At 41.1% G+C, this 14456-nt stretch overlaps 1 protein-coding gene across 2 annotated transcripts; it reads left to right on the top strand.

Moving 5' to 3' along the window:
- The first annotated feature begins 5739 nt into the window (after positions 1-5739).
- elovl8a (ELOVL fatty acid elongase 8a) lies at positions 5740-12436 on the top strand. Of its 2 annotated transcripts, XM_077557002.1 has the most exons (8): positions 5741-6142; positions 6821-6887; positions 6964-7151; positions 8726-8806; positions 8939-8995; positions 9065-9179; positions 9272-9399; positions 11924-12436. In XM_077557002.1, the coding sequence occupies exons 1-8, from the start codon at positions 6137-6139 to the stop codon at positions 12104-12106; spliced, it is 825 nt and encodes a 274-aa protein (XP_077413128.1). In that variant the 5' UTR covers positions 5741-6136; the 3' UTR covers positions 12107-12436. The 2 variants fall into 2 exon arrangements, with proteins under 2 accessions (XP_077413129.1, XP_077413128.1); XM_077557003.1 differs by lacking the exon at positions 8726-8806 and having other exon boundaries at positions 5740-6142.
- Positions 12437-14456: the final 2020 nt, after the last annotated feature.

Raw genomic sequence — 14456 nt, 5'->3', positions numbered from 1 at the left:
AATGACCCAGATGCAGAATCGTGAACAAAAGTTGATTGAGCACAAACAAACAAACTAAATTCACCTTCTCAGAGAAAAACTCTTGCAAAAGGTTAAAAACACAAAATCACCACAAGGGAAAAATCAACATGAATCTTAACTCGAGAAACAGGCTGGAGAGCAACTGGAAAGCAGGGTTGAATGATCTTGGGACAAAAATCGTCTTGCACAGGAGGAGTGTTTGGAGCTGGCTTAAGAAGCCGGCTGATTGCTGATGTCCTGCAGGTGTGCAGAACAAGCCGTGCTCTCCAACAGCTCTGCCCCGCCCTCTCACACTGCCCTGGTGAATAGAGAAGGGTGTTGGTCAATATTGCAATCAAAATAGACAAAAATCACAACCACAACAGTACCCTCCACCTAACGGGCACCTCTTGGCGTCCTACCCGGCTTAGCCGGAAACCTAGCATAAAAGTCCCGCAGCAGCTGAGGGAGCGGGATATCCAGGAACGCTCCTCGGGACCGTACCCCTCCCAATCAACCAGAATCCACTCCACAGTGTAAGCTGGATAGCCCTCGATGAGACGCGGGGGAGGCGGAGATGGAGCAGGAGGTTGGAGAGGGCTCTCTGTCACGGGTTTGAGGAATGTGAAACACCGGATGGACCTTGAGTGAGGAGGGAAGGCTGAGGGGGACGGTACTCGGGTTTATGATTTTGGCCACTGGGTAAGGACCAATAAACTTGGGGGACATCTTGCGTGAATCTGTTTGCAGAGGAAGATCGCGTGTTGAGAGCCAAACTTGTTGTCTCACCTTGTAGTCAGGAGCTGGCATTCGGTGGCTGTCCGCCAGCCGTCGGTTGCGTTCCGTCCAACCAAGAGCAGCTCGAGTTTTCCGCCACACTCTCCTGACTGAGGAACTGGGCTCTGACAGATGGTACCACTGCATCAGACTCCTGAGTGGGTAACATGGGGGGTTGGAAACCAAAGTTGACCATAAACGGTGACATATCTGTGGCGGAGCTGATTAAAGAGTTGTGTGCATATTCGACCCATGGGAGGTGAGTAGCCCAGGAGGAAGGAAGTCGGGAGGCAACACAACGCAGCGCGGTCTCCAGCTCCTTGTTAGCCCGTTCGACCTGGCCGTTGGATTGGGGATGGTAACCGGACGTGAGGCTGGCAGTGGTTCCTTACGCCCAACAGAACGCTTTACAAACTCGTAATGTGAATTGCGGGCCTCTGTCAGAGATTACGTCTTGGGGAATGCCGTGCACTCTGAACACATGAGTAATCAATAGGTTAGCAGTTTCCAAGGAGGATGGTAATTTGGGGAGAGGGACGAAATGAACTGCCTTGGAAAACCGGTCTACTTTGGTTAGTATGGTGTCATGTCCTTCTGATGGTGGGAGGCCGGTAACAAAGTCTACTGCAATATGTGACCAGGGGCGTGGCGGAATGGGTAAGGGTTGAAGGAGGCCCGGTGTTGGGAGCGATGTGATGACTTGTTCCGGGCACACATTGTACACGCAGCAACAAAAGTCCGGATATCCGCTTTCATAGAAGGCCACCAGAAGCGCTGCTGCACAAGGGCAAGGGTGCGGTGAACTCCTGGGTGGCAGGCAATTCGAGAAGCGTGACCCCAAGTGAGCACTGACGATCTGACTTTCTCAGGAACAAACAGCCGGCCAACAACGATCAGGTGTTGGCAGGCCCAGAGAGCCTCTTGTACTTCCTGCTCCACTTGCCATCTCAACGCCCCCACCACGCAGCCAGGAGTGAGCATGGTCTCCTCGGGGGTGTCACCCCCCTGTAGGGGGAACTGTCGGGAGAGAGCGTCCGGCTTGACATTCCTTGAGCCAGGGCGATAGGTGAGGGTGAACCGGAAACGACCCAGGAAGAGTGCCCAGCGGGTTTGACACGAGTTAAGTCGCCGGGCAGTGCAGAGGTATGACAAGTTCTTGTGGTCTGCCCAGATGATGAAAGGTTGCACTGCCCCCTCCAACCAGTGCCGCCATTCTTGCAGAGCCAACACTACCGCCAGTAGCTCCCGTTCCCCACATCGTAGTTTTGTTCCGCAGGGGTCAGTCAACGGGAGAAGTAGGCACAAGGATGGAGTTTCCTGTCCGCAGGCAGGAGAGGACGGCCCCGACCCCGGAGTCCGAGGCATCAACCTCAACCACAAACTGCTGCTCGGGATCTGGGTGAATAAGTACAGGAGCGTTTGTAAACATACATTTCAAACGTTCAAAAGCAGATTGAGCTGCCTCAGACCAAACAAAGCCCACTTTACTGGAAGTGAGTTGAGACAGCGGAGCTGCAATACGGCTATAGTCACGAATGAATCGCCTATAGAAATCTGCAAACCCCAGAAAACGTTGCAGCTCCTTGCAAGTCGAAGCGGCCGGACAGTTTTCGACCACTTCTACTTCAGCCGGGTCGGCTCTCAATTGTCCCTTCCCAACCACGTAACCTAAGAAATTCACTGAATTCACATGAAAGTCAAATTTCTCAGCTTTCACATATAGTTTGTTTACTATGAGTATATGTAAAACATCAAGTTGGACAAAAACAACCCTGTTTAAGAGATCTAAGAACATCATTTACAAGCCCTTGGAAAACGGCGGGAGCATTGGTCAAACCAAAAGGTATTATCAGGTATTCAAAATGTTCTAAGTCTGTATTGAAAGCCATCTTCCACTCGTCCCTTTCACAGATCCGGACCAGATGGTAGGCATTTCTCAAGTTCAGCTTTGTGAAGATCATCGCTTCCTGCAGGGGACTGAATGCGTCTATCAATGGGAGAGGGTATTTATTTTTGATAGTTATGTCATTCAACCTTGTGTAGTCTATGCATGGACGTAGAGAACCATCCTTCTTTACGACGAAGAAGAAGCCCGCCCCCACCGGAGAGGGGGAAGGTATCAGCCATTGCCTCACGTTCAGGTTTGGAGAGGTTGACTCTGAGGAACTGGGCTCTGACAGATGGTATCACTGCATCCGACTCCTGAGTGGGTAACATCACAGTCATAAGGCCTGTGGGGTGGTAAAATGTTTGCAGATGATTTGCTGAATACCTCCTTTAGATCATGGTATTCAGGGAGTACCTTAGACAGGTCTATGTTCTCAGGTGAAGGAGCTGCGCTGGAGGCCTGGGCTGGAACTGCTGACTGCAAACAATGAGCGTAGCAGTAGGTGCTCCAGCTCAGGATGGTGGATGTTGCCCAGTCGATATGGGGATTGTGTCGTTTTAGCCATGGGATGCCCAAAATCACTGGAGTCGATGGCGAGGTTATCACAAACAATTCTATTGTCTCATGATGGTTACTGGAGAGAATTAGCTTGAGAGTCTCGGTCTCATGGGTAACGGTCTCTAGCAATATGCCATCAATCGCATTAACATCCTTTGGGGTGGATACCTCGTAAACTGAGAGGTTATGTTGTCTAACAAAGTCTGTGTCAATGAAATTATATCTGCACCAGAGTCAACCAGGACCTGGACCGGAGTGGAGTGTTGAGGAGCATGGACCGTACCGTACGGAGGATGTGGACATTCCGCTCACCAGTGTCCTCCTACTTACTGGTGAGCCTGGCCTTTTGGCACCTTTGGATAGAGTCTGATGAAGTGCCCTTTCCTGACAGTAGAGGCAGAGCTTCTGGTCCATCCGTTTTCTCTCAGCTGGAGTCAGACGTGTCCGTCCTAGCTGCATGGGCTCGTCTGACGAAGAATGGTGTGACTGTGGGTGCTTCTCGACGGAGTTGTGGTTGGTGCTGCGAAGGGCCCATGATGAGTCCAGAGGGGCGGATTGATTGTTCATGAGAAGTTGTCGTTTGTTTTCTTGCTTTTCTCTGCCCCTTTCTCTCATTCTATTGTCTAGTCGAATGGCTAATTCTATGAGACAGTTTAAGGAAGGGCTGTCTTCTCTAAGCACTAGTTCGTCCTCCATCTCACTGGACAACCTTTTCTGGAATATGGTCTGAAGTTCTGAGTCCCCCCACCCGCTTTCCGCTGCCAAAATGCATAAAGTAAAGGTAAAAGGTAAATTCCACTGATTGTCACACCCAACTAAGTGGGGGTGAAATTCGTTCTCCACATTTGACCCATTCCCTGAGGGAGCGGTGAGCAGCAATGATTGCACTCGGGAATCACATGGTGATCTAACGCCCCCAATTCCAACCCTTTTATACTGAGTGTCAAGCAGGGAGGCAATGGGTCCCATTTTTATAGTCTTTGGTATGACCTGGCCGGGAATTGAACCCACAACCTCCCAGTCTCAGGGCGGACACTCTACCACAAGGGCACTGAGTTGGTGAATGAAAGTACCTGCATATTGCAAAACTGAACCGCTTCCCTGCTGCAGGTCATTTTTTATTTTATTTTTTGGTTCTTTTTTCTTTCTTTTTTTTCTTCTTTTTTTTATTGTTCATTCAGTAATTTTACCGATTTGACATGTCATCATCATTGCTCTCCTTTTTATTTTTATTTTTTTTGTGTATATATATATATATATATATTTTTTTGTATGCGCGTGCGTGCGTGCATTCAGTTCACCTAAAACCTATAAAAAATAAAAATCCCATACCGTTTCCCTAAACCGAACACTTCCAGCCAGATTCGTGAGGCCGTCAGGAAAACCAGAAAAAGGACCAAAGAAAAGAAAGGAAAGTGAAATCCCTGCTGCAGGTCTAATAATCACATCATTTTGACATAGGCCCACTGGCCTGGGCTGTCTTTGAAGCACCTCTGCTTACCATGTTGCTGATGTTGATGTTTGTTGTCTATTTTGATAATGGATAAATGGGCTGCTCCCTCTAAATTGTGGGCCAATGTTTTGTGATAAAATGGAGGAAAGTAATTGAATTACACCGCATTGGCCCCAAAAGGTGCCGGCCCACCGGGCATCTGCTCTTTATGCCAGATGGTCATTCCAGCCCTGATTATGTCTATGAGGAAAAATATTTGAAAATATAAATACATTTAGAGTCAAACACCCTTCCAGAGTAGATCATGTTCTATCTTGGAGGTAGCACTCATTTTGTAGTGATATCACAAGACTGATTTTTATCGTAATATTAGACAACAACAACAAAAACATAAACAATGTTATTTTGGTAACCCAAATTTAAACCAAAACATATTCTATCAGATGTAATTTAAAAACTGAGAATTTAAGAACTGTGAGCTCATTCTGATGGGATGAGTCCCTGACATGCTCGACAATAGGAATTCCTCTATGGGCGGGACATTCCAGCATGGGTGGTTAGCTTACTTATATCAAGTTTTTCCACCTCCTTCACAAGTAGTACTTGATGTACTGCACTTCACTTGTTGAATGAATTGTATAAAAAGAAACTAATCAAACAAATGCACTTTAAAGCGTGATTCCAAGACATTATTTGTTCTACCGTGAATGTATGCAAAGTCATCTCAATGCAGTTTTTAATTAGTGTACTGTATAATCTCACTAGCCGCAAGTACACATCTAATCTTAAAGTAGTAGCCTAAATAGCTTTATCACAAGCTTCTACGGAGTGACAATCAGGTTCCGAATCATCTTGATTGGCCAAGTGTGTCGAAAACACACAAAAAATTGTCAAATGTAGTTGGTGTCATTATAATAAAATATACAGCACACTTTCATGAAACATGATTGCTGTGTATACTGCCATCCATTACATACTGTTTCTAATATTTTAGTTACATGATGTAGCTACATGGAGGGTGAAGGAATTCTTTGGTGTCTCTTAAATGAAAAGACATTTCCACGCCTGTCCCACGAATGCACTTTGCTTTGTCACAGGTATGTAAGGTTGGTGCTCACCTGCTTAGAACATATTTAGAATGGTCTAGTACAATCATCTTCAATGCAGTCTGCGAACTGGATTAAATGATCACTTTTGCTTTTATATTCCAATACTGAACCGACCTAATTGTGAAATTTGCAGAAAATAATTAACCATTTAACTTTCAAATGGAACAGTTGAACGTGTGCTAACTTGCTAGAGCTGTCACTAGGAGCAAATATGTCAGGCTTATTGTTGTAAAACAGGAAATGCTTCTATGAAAAGTTGGATTACCACAGTACAGATGCAGACGTTTGAAATAGAACGTGAGTGTGACCGGTGCTGGTTTTGAAAAGGAAACTAAAGCAGTCGGCATCTGAATGGAGGTAGGTCCTCTTTCTTCACACTATTCACAGTATATTGTGAAAAGCTTCATAATAAAGTGTAAATTTGAAAGCAACTTAGTGTTAATCAGGACTGTGAATGTTCCATTGACAAAGTCTTCACTGATGATTTCCCAACTAATGAACTGATTGCCTCTTTTCTGTGGACACCAGTCCAGAGTAAAGTCCACATTTTGCCAAATTTCAGCTGGGATCGGCTCCAGCTCCCCACGAGGCATATACTGTACAGTAATCCAGACTTGCGTGATTTAATTCACTGACTCTGACTGAACTGTCCATAAAATTGAGTGTGCCATCACTAATGTAGTCTTTATCATATAATGATAATATACTGGAAGTGATGCAAAAACTGTTGATCTAACTCTACATCTATGTATTGGTAAAATGTTAAAAAAGGATTGCATACCACTTTAAATCTTCATTCAAAGCACAAACTGAGAGAAAGGAGTATGCGAGAGGTGACTCAAACAAAAGATGGCAGAACAGTGTTGAGGACATTTTTTGTGCAATTAAGATACTCTTACGTCCTTGGAAATTATGTCAAATGCAGAATGTAGCCTGGGGAATTTACAGGACGTTCCATTCCAAATATTCATATTTTTTTGTTTAATTGCTTACTTACTTTGTAGCATAATGTTTATTGTTTCTATTCAAATTTAGGGTTTACAGGAGCTCACCTTTTGGCAAAAGGCCCATTTATATTACCAGAAAGGTCTGGAAAATGGAGGTATGCTTTCACTAGAATTTCTTTTTGGCACAAACATTTTTCGGAAATGTCCTTAATTCACATTTTCTCTGTCCAGATAAGAGGATAGAAAACTGGCTGCTGGTCTACTCCCCTGTACCTGTCGTCGGTATAATTTTGTGGTACCTGTTCTTCGTTTGGGCTGGGCCGAAGCTGATGACAAGGAAGGAGCCTATCAACCTCAAACTTGTCTTGATAGTTTACAATTTCTGCATGGTCTGCCTATCTGCATACATGTCATATGAGGTAGGCTACTAGTATGTGACATTCATCCATTTAGTCTGAATTCTCAACAACAATGGAAACAAACAAATCCAGATAGTGAGTAGGCCTATGGACTAAAACATACAGACAAGTATTAAAAATAAGTCACTTCTTTTGTTTTTGCTATAGACTAAAAACAATTGGGCTTGACATCATAAAAGTAAATACTTTATACAGAAGTACTGGAACATCTGACTGACGGTGGGTTTTGTTACTGTTCATTACCAGGGTTGGGATGGTTACTTTTAAAATGTAACCCATTACAGTTACAAGTTACCTGCTAAAAAATGTAGTTAGTAACGTAATCCAAGTACAATAATATTAAAGTAAAGCAACTGGATTACTTTTGGATTACTCCAATATTGAGTATGCTCATGAAGACAAAATGAAAATAAATATCACCACAATATACATTCTATACAATGTGCCCCTGCTATTTGCGGGTGATAGGGACCCGGGCAGCCTACAAATAGTAAAAATCCTTGTGTAATTAAAAAAGCATGTAGGCTATTGATTGATTGATTGATTGATTGATTGATTGATTGATTGATTGAAGGCCATGTGCTGTTTTCGAACTGTCACTGAAAGCAACCACACCTCACAGTTTGATAGATAGATAGATAGATAGATAGATAGATAGATAGATAGATAGATAGATAGATAGATAGATAGATAGATAGATAGATAGATAGATAGATAGATAGATAGATAGATAGATAGATAGATACTGTAGATAGATAGATAGATAGATAGATACTGTAGATAGATAGATAGATAGGTAGGTAGCTAGCAAGAAGCTACAGCGCGTAGTATGCTGCTGGACTCTTAGCTCAAACTTTCGCTCCGAGTAAATTCCAGTGAATACCGGTCGCTATTTCCTCCTCCCGTCTGTGAAGCTTTTTCAAACTGCCCACGTGTGGAGGACACGACTAACCAGTTTGTTTGTCCTCACCTACCCGACATGTAGCAACGGTCCCACTCGCGCAGGCGTGCACGACATGTACATGTACAGCTCCAGTAGCAATTAATGGTCTCTCCCTAACTACCGCCCTCCCTCCCTCTCTCTCTCTCTCTCTCTCTCTCTCTCTCTCTCTCTCTCTCTCTCTCTCTCTCTCTCATTGTAGAAATTGTAATCCCTCGAAGTAATCCCCATTTTTTATAAATGTACCTGTAATCTGATTACATGTTTTTTCCTGTAACTGGAATACAGTTACATTTTTTGTCATCTATATACATAACGGCGGTACATGTATTCCGTTACTCCACAAGCCTGTTCATCACAATGAAGGTGATTTTCTGAGGTAACAAGGTAAGAGGTCAGCACAAGGCGCAAGTGCACGAGAAATGATTGACACCTTGTCAGCCATGCTTTCTAACATAAAAATGTAAAATGTTCACTGCTTTAAAATGGCAACTTACAAACAACACGCTTCACTCTGATGATGGATGTCATTCGTGATGTGGTGTCAAATGTGCACATTGACGTGAAGCACACATGAGTATCCTTTCATGAGGAAGATGTAAGTTGTGGTGAAAGTCAAGTTCTGTCTTTGCAGTTTACAGTGTCTTCCTGGATGGCTAATTACAGTTTGCTGTGCCAGCCAGTTGACTACAGTGACAGTGTACTGTCCTTGAGGGTAATTATTTGCCCTAAATAGCACACCACTTTCCCATGCATAATCACATACAGATTTTCAAATGACCTGCCTAATTTACTGTGATCGAGATCGACCACAGACTAACACTATGCGTCTGGCCGTGTTGTGCAGATGGCGAGTGTGTGCTGGCTGTTTTACATCTCCAAATATATCGAGTTCAGTGACACAGTGAGTATGACAGTCACACATTTGGAAACCTTCGTCAGCAACTGATAAGAATGTATTTCTGTAAATCAGATGTTTTTCATCCTGAGGAAAAAAAACAGCCAGCTGACCTTCCTCCATGTCTACCATCACAGCACCATGATCTTGAACTGCTGGATGGGCTTAAAGTACACGCCAGGTGGCCAGTGTGAGTACTGTTGACACGAATGCGCTAAGCTGATATAGCACAATTCGAGTGTGCACATATGTATGTACTCCTTGTGTCATATGTGCCCAAAGCTTTCATGAGTGGCCTGGTCAACTCCCTGGTTCACGTGGTCATGTACTCCTACTATGGTCTCGCAGCATTTGGGCCAAGTATGACCAAATATCTCTGGTGGAAACACTACCTCACCATCCTACAACTGGTTAGTATTTGTGCTTGTGTGGATGCTTTAGATTTCATGACCTTAGTTAGCTACTAAATTAACTCAATAAAATTTGTTGGCCCGGGTGAGTGAACTGAATGACATATTCAACTAGAAAAAAATTCCTACAGAAATTTTGATTGGGCGTGCTAAAAGTTTAGAATCTGCGTTTGTGAAGGATTTATTGCATTTTGGGCTTGCCTCATATTTTAAACTTGCACCTCAACAAAAAGTGTTATATTGGTCCAATTTCAATTGGCTAAAATGCTTACAGTTGGTATGCTAACATATCACAAGACAGCGTTCGAATGCAACGCGGCATTCTAGTTAAGGTAAGCCATTTGAAACTTAAAGGGGAAGTCAACCCCCCAAAACATTTCTTGACAATAACATGTTCTACGCAGCCCCACTCGTCCAAATACGATATTTTGGTTAATATTGCGTTAATGCAATATGAGTTATGAAGCAAAATCCAGCCGTTTTTAGCCATTTTGCCACTTGCTGTCAATTGAAAATGACATCACAGTTGCTTAGAGCTCGGGTAACAACCAATCACAGCTCAGCTTCAGAACACAGGTATAAGCTGTCATTGGTTGTTGCATGAGCCCTGAGCAACAGTGATGCCATCTTAAGTCAACAGCAAGCGGCAAAATGGCCGTCCCTTGAGATGAATAAAAACGGTTGGATTTTGCTGCATAACTCATACTCCAGAAATGTAATATTAATCAGAATGTCATGTTTAGACTAGTGACATCACATATAACATATTATTGTCAAGAAATGTTTAAGGTTGACTTCCCCTTTAAAAGAACAACTTTTCCGTAGTTAGAACAATGCGGCAGCAATGTGTCTAAATACGCTTTCAAATAATTGAATGTTGGACTTGGTAAAACACTTTGGACACCGTAGGGTGTAGATAAATCACTATATAAGTCTTCTCCATTAACAATTTAGGTCAAATTGATTTATTTTCCGAGAAATATGTCATATTAAGTTACAAATCCAACCAGAATTTCTTCACTGATGTAGGCACGATTAACCATCATTATTTTAGGACTAAGTCCAAGCACTAGTCCACGGTATGTTTTTTTTTTCAACATACACATAGATTCTGTCACTCTGCTTTGGTTTCTTTCATTTTCTAAATTCAGAGTTTGTGCTTTGTACTTGACTTGATATAAATAAGAATAAAAATATTCTTTATTAAAGCTCAGGGTCAGCTCTTTAGCAGTCACAGACCATTTGCGATGCAATCAATTTTGGTTGATTGAAATTGGCTGTACAAAAAAGCAAAAACCATAGTCAATAGTTGAATAGTAGCTTTTCTTCAGTAAGTGGATATCACTTATTAGACCATATGCAAAACTAGCGTCTTTGCGATAATGACGTGTACTGTTTGTCTTGATGCATGGTGTGTGACGAACACCTGATTAGTTGGTCATTGTTCTGGATAGTCACAGTTATGGCTCAGCTCCTCCACTAATTCCTGGACCATCTGTTGTCTTTCATAATGCTGACTGCTGTCGTTTCTCTTCTGTATGGGTGCATCATATAGGTCAGTATGGAGAGCCATTGCCATTATGTAACAATAACTATGGCGACCTCGGTTGTGACCCGCAAATAGTCTTCATTGACAGTTGGCTGCACAATTTCATGACCTAAAGCTGTGCCTGCATATGCGTATTGTAATTTTACTTTTGTGCTTTATAAGGAACTTTGGATGTTGCGCTTATTTGGGACATGTCCATTTTTTGCATTAATTGTTAGAAATAAAATACATTATAGCTATTCTATATTATAGATTTTGGTATATATAATTTGGTATTGTCTCAATGAGCCGTTCGGGGGTGAATAGGGTATACCGTAAATTATATATATATATAATAGTATGAAAACCCAGACATTTTTTTAAAATAATCTTTTCTTTTCTTTTTTAAAGAAACGATTATTTTAAAAAATCGCGTCAGGCGATTAAAATTTGTAATTGTAATTAATCGCATGACTTCAATATTTAACTCACGATTAATCACAAATTGTATATATGTTCTAAATGTACAATAATTTTCTTCTAGGTTTTCGTACTCTTGTTAACAAAAGTGGGGAAAAAATAAGTTAAACTAATAGAAATAGTTCAAATGAATTTTTGACGTCTATAGCCGTCAATGGCAGTGAATGAGTTAAATGATAGAGATTTTCATCCGTAATAGTGGGGGTCCACATAGGACCACACACTTCCTAATAATTTGTGCAAAGTGGGAAGCATATATATAATTTACGGTATACACGATTCACCCCTGAACGTCTCATTGAGACAATAACAAATTCAGAGCTTTAATGAATAATAATAATAATAATAATAATAATAATAATAATAATAATAATAATAATAATAATAATGTAATGGTCTGCACTGATAAGAATCCGATCTTACACCTCTGTGAATGATTTGATTTGACTTATTTTTTTGTGATATCAAATGTTTTTATTGATTTCTCTCTCTCTCTCTCTCTCTCTCTCTTTACAGCTTCAGTTTTTCCTGGTAACCCTTCACACTGTTTACAACTTGTTCGCTGACTGTAACTACCCGGACGTCTTGAACTTGATTGTGCTCTTCTACGCTCTCACCCTCATCGCACTCTTCAGTCATTTTTATTACCGTAGCTACGTCACATCAAGGACTAACGACATAAGGAAATGTAAGGTGTGAGAAAGAAGGACTTTTATATTACATGAAGGAGAAACGGGCAAGAGTGAGTTGACGTTAGTCAGAGATGCGCCCTACCCAACAGTTCTCCTCAGGTGGTATATTATATGTTGGCTGAAATTAATTTCTGGCATGCCAAAAAGCAACCACTGCAAAGGATAAAACTTTTTATGGTGCATATCATTGTTGTAGCGTATAAAAAAAAAATCAACAAACGTGGTCAGAAGCTAAAAAAGCGAATGAATTAAATGTTTGTGTTAAACACTAACAAATGTTGTCTGTGTTTTAACTTGAGATGACTCGATTTAAAATACAATACGGTTTGTGGCAATATTTCAAATGTATTATTGTTATTAATCTTGCTGTGTGTACAGCTGCTTTTAGGGTGCTATTGCAATTAATGGCCACAAAACACCATCATATTATGCGCCATCATCATCATCATCATCACCAGTGCTTTGTTCAAGTGTACTGTCTTAGACAATCGTCAAAGAGCAGGCTGCAGCGTGAATAACGGTTCCAAAGTCTAAGTCCTTAAAAAATGAGTTTCTCCTTTTAATTCAATTGCGGTTGCAAATCTCAGGTTTGTCCGATGATGCCCATTTTATGAATTATAATGTGATGCGAGCAAAAAGAAATAAGTAATTTAGGACTTTTATTTTGAAATGCATTTAAAGACAGGAGTTTGTATCATCTACAAGACAGTCAAGGGAGCAGCTATCAGGTTTGTACTGTCTCACAGTCACGAATATGACAAAAAGTTACCCTTTTAGCAACTGGTAGGCCTATGTGGTGGTCATATTTGGATTGGTATGACCTGAAATAAATACAAATATATACATATTTCATTGTAATTTTACTTATGTGGCCAGCTAGTGTGTTTTGTTTAAATGGCTTACTGTTAGCCTCATAACTTAGATTTAGGAAATATTATGCGGTGCGACCAACCATCAGGAAAGAAATATTTTTACAGGTATGTCTTTTTCTAATACATTAACTGCACTGTGTCTGGTGAAATCCTTATTCGTCAAGACTAATTTGGATGCCGTCAAACGGAAGGTGGGCACCTTTTATGCTTTTTTGGCGAATGAGACTCAAAAGGCAGCTGATGGGTCTGATGGAAGGCCAAGCGGAATGAGGCTTTGGTGATTGCTGGGGTAAAAACTTTGGCATAGGAGGAAGGGCAGTTTTCAGACAGTGTTGAGAAAATTCTCTTCATCAAGTACTGTCTCAGGAGAGGGAAGCAGTGCACTATCAACATTAAACAGTGAGGATGCTGACCAGGTGAGAATACTTTGAAGAGTTCCTGAATTCCACCAACACATCTTCCAATGAGAGGTGGGTTTCACTATTTTTGGAGTTGAGGAAACTTCTGGATTAGAAGATCAGGGTAGTGGTTCCCTTTTTAAGAAGGGCCATTGAGAGGATATATTTGAACAACTAGAGATGTCAACCTCCCCAGTAAGGTCTGGAATTTCTGCAGAATTGTCAAATCCAGGTCCAGAAAGAAAAAAAAACTGCCACCGTTTAGTTTTTGCCACAGATGAAGGGTACTTAGGGATAAAACCAAAAATGTTATATTTGTATTTTACTTAAGAGAAATCATTAAATCATTACACTTTAAAATAAAATAAAATACAAATTAAATTGCATTTTATTGGAGAGATGTCTATCCTTAGTAATAAGGGTATGGTAATAGCTCTAAAATGAAATTAGAATTCACCTAAAATATAATGTTCTTTATTAAACTGTAAAGCACTTAGTAACATTTTTTAATGTTTTTTTTCCAGGTGCCTTCATGAGTAACTTAAGGGTAACTTACCTACGCCCTTTCAAATTAACAAGACTAATTGAATGTACATGTAAAATGCAAGCAGTCGTTGCATAATTTTTCTTTATGCTCAAAAGACTTTAAAACTAAATTGAAGCACATAAAGTAGTGAAGAGCATGTGTGAGTTGAGCCAATAGATGGCAGCACCATCACGTGACTGTCTAATTTTTCAATTTCATTTTTCCATGGAATCTTTTTTTGTAATGAGCATAATATTCAACAATTTTTTTGTTTGTCCTCATCAAAATTCTGGCTGAATTTTCTTCTGTTTGTATTCAAAATATTTGGCTATAAATGGATATTTACAGGATATTCCATTCTAACTAATTAAAGTGGAGGGAGGGGGGCGGGGTGTTTGGGGGGGTCTCTGTACTAATAACGTGCCTTGTTTCGTTTTCACAGTGTTCTTTATTCAAATTCCGGGTTTTTCAGGAGCTCACCATTATGCAAAATGCCCTATTAAATTCTGGACTGAAGTTCACAGTTGTTTTTTGTTGTTGTTGTTGTTGTTTTTATGAGTG

This window comes from Vanacampus margaritifer, chromosome 2 (genome assembly GCF_051991255.1).
Source record: "Vanacampus margaritifer isolate UIUO_Vmar chromosome 2, RoL_Vmar_1.0, whole genome shotgun sequence".
Lineage (NCBI taxonomy): Eukaryota > Metazoa > Chordata > Actinopteri > Syngnathiformes > Syngnathidae > Vanacampus > Vanacampus margaritifer.
The sequence above is the reverse complement of the archived record's forward strand: the minus strand, read 5'-3'. Positions and strand labels throughout refer to the sequence as shown.

Excerpts from the sequence above, each read along its gene's own strand:
- elovl8a (XM_077557002.1), top strand. Across the intron at positions 8,807-8,938 it reads ACAGTGTACTGTCCTTGAGG|ATGGCGAGTGTGTGCTGGCT; the intron begins GTAATTATTTGC and ends CGTGTTGTGCAG. Across the intron at positions 8,996-9,064 it reads ATATCGAGTTCAGTGACACA|ATGTTTTTCATCCTGAGGAA; the intron begins GTGAGTATGACA and ends TCTGTAAATCAG.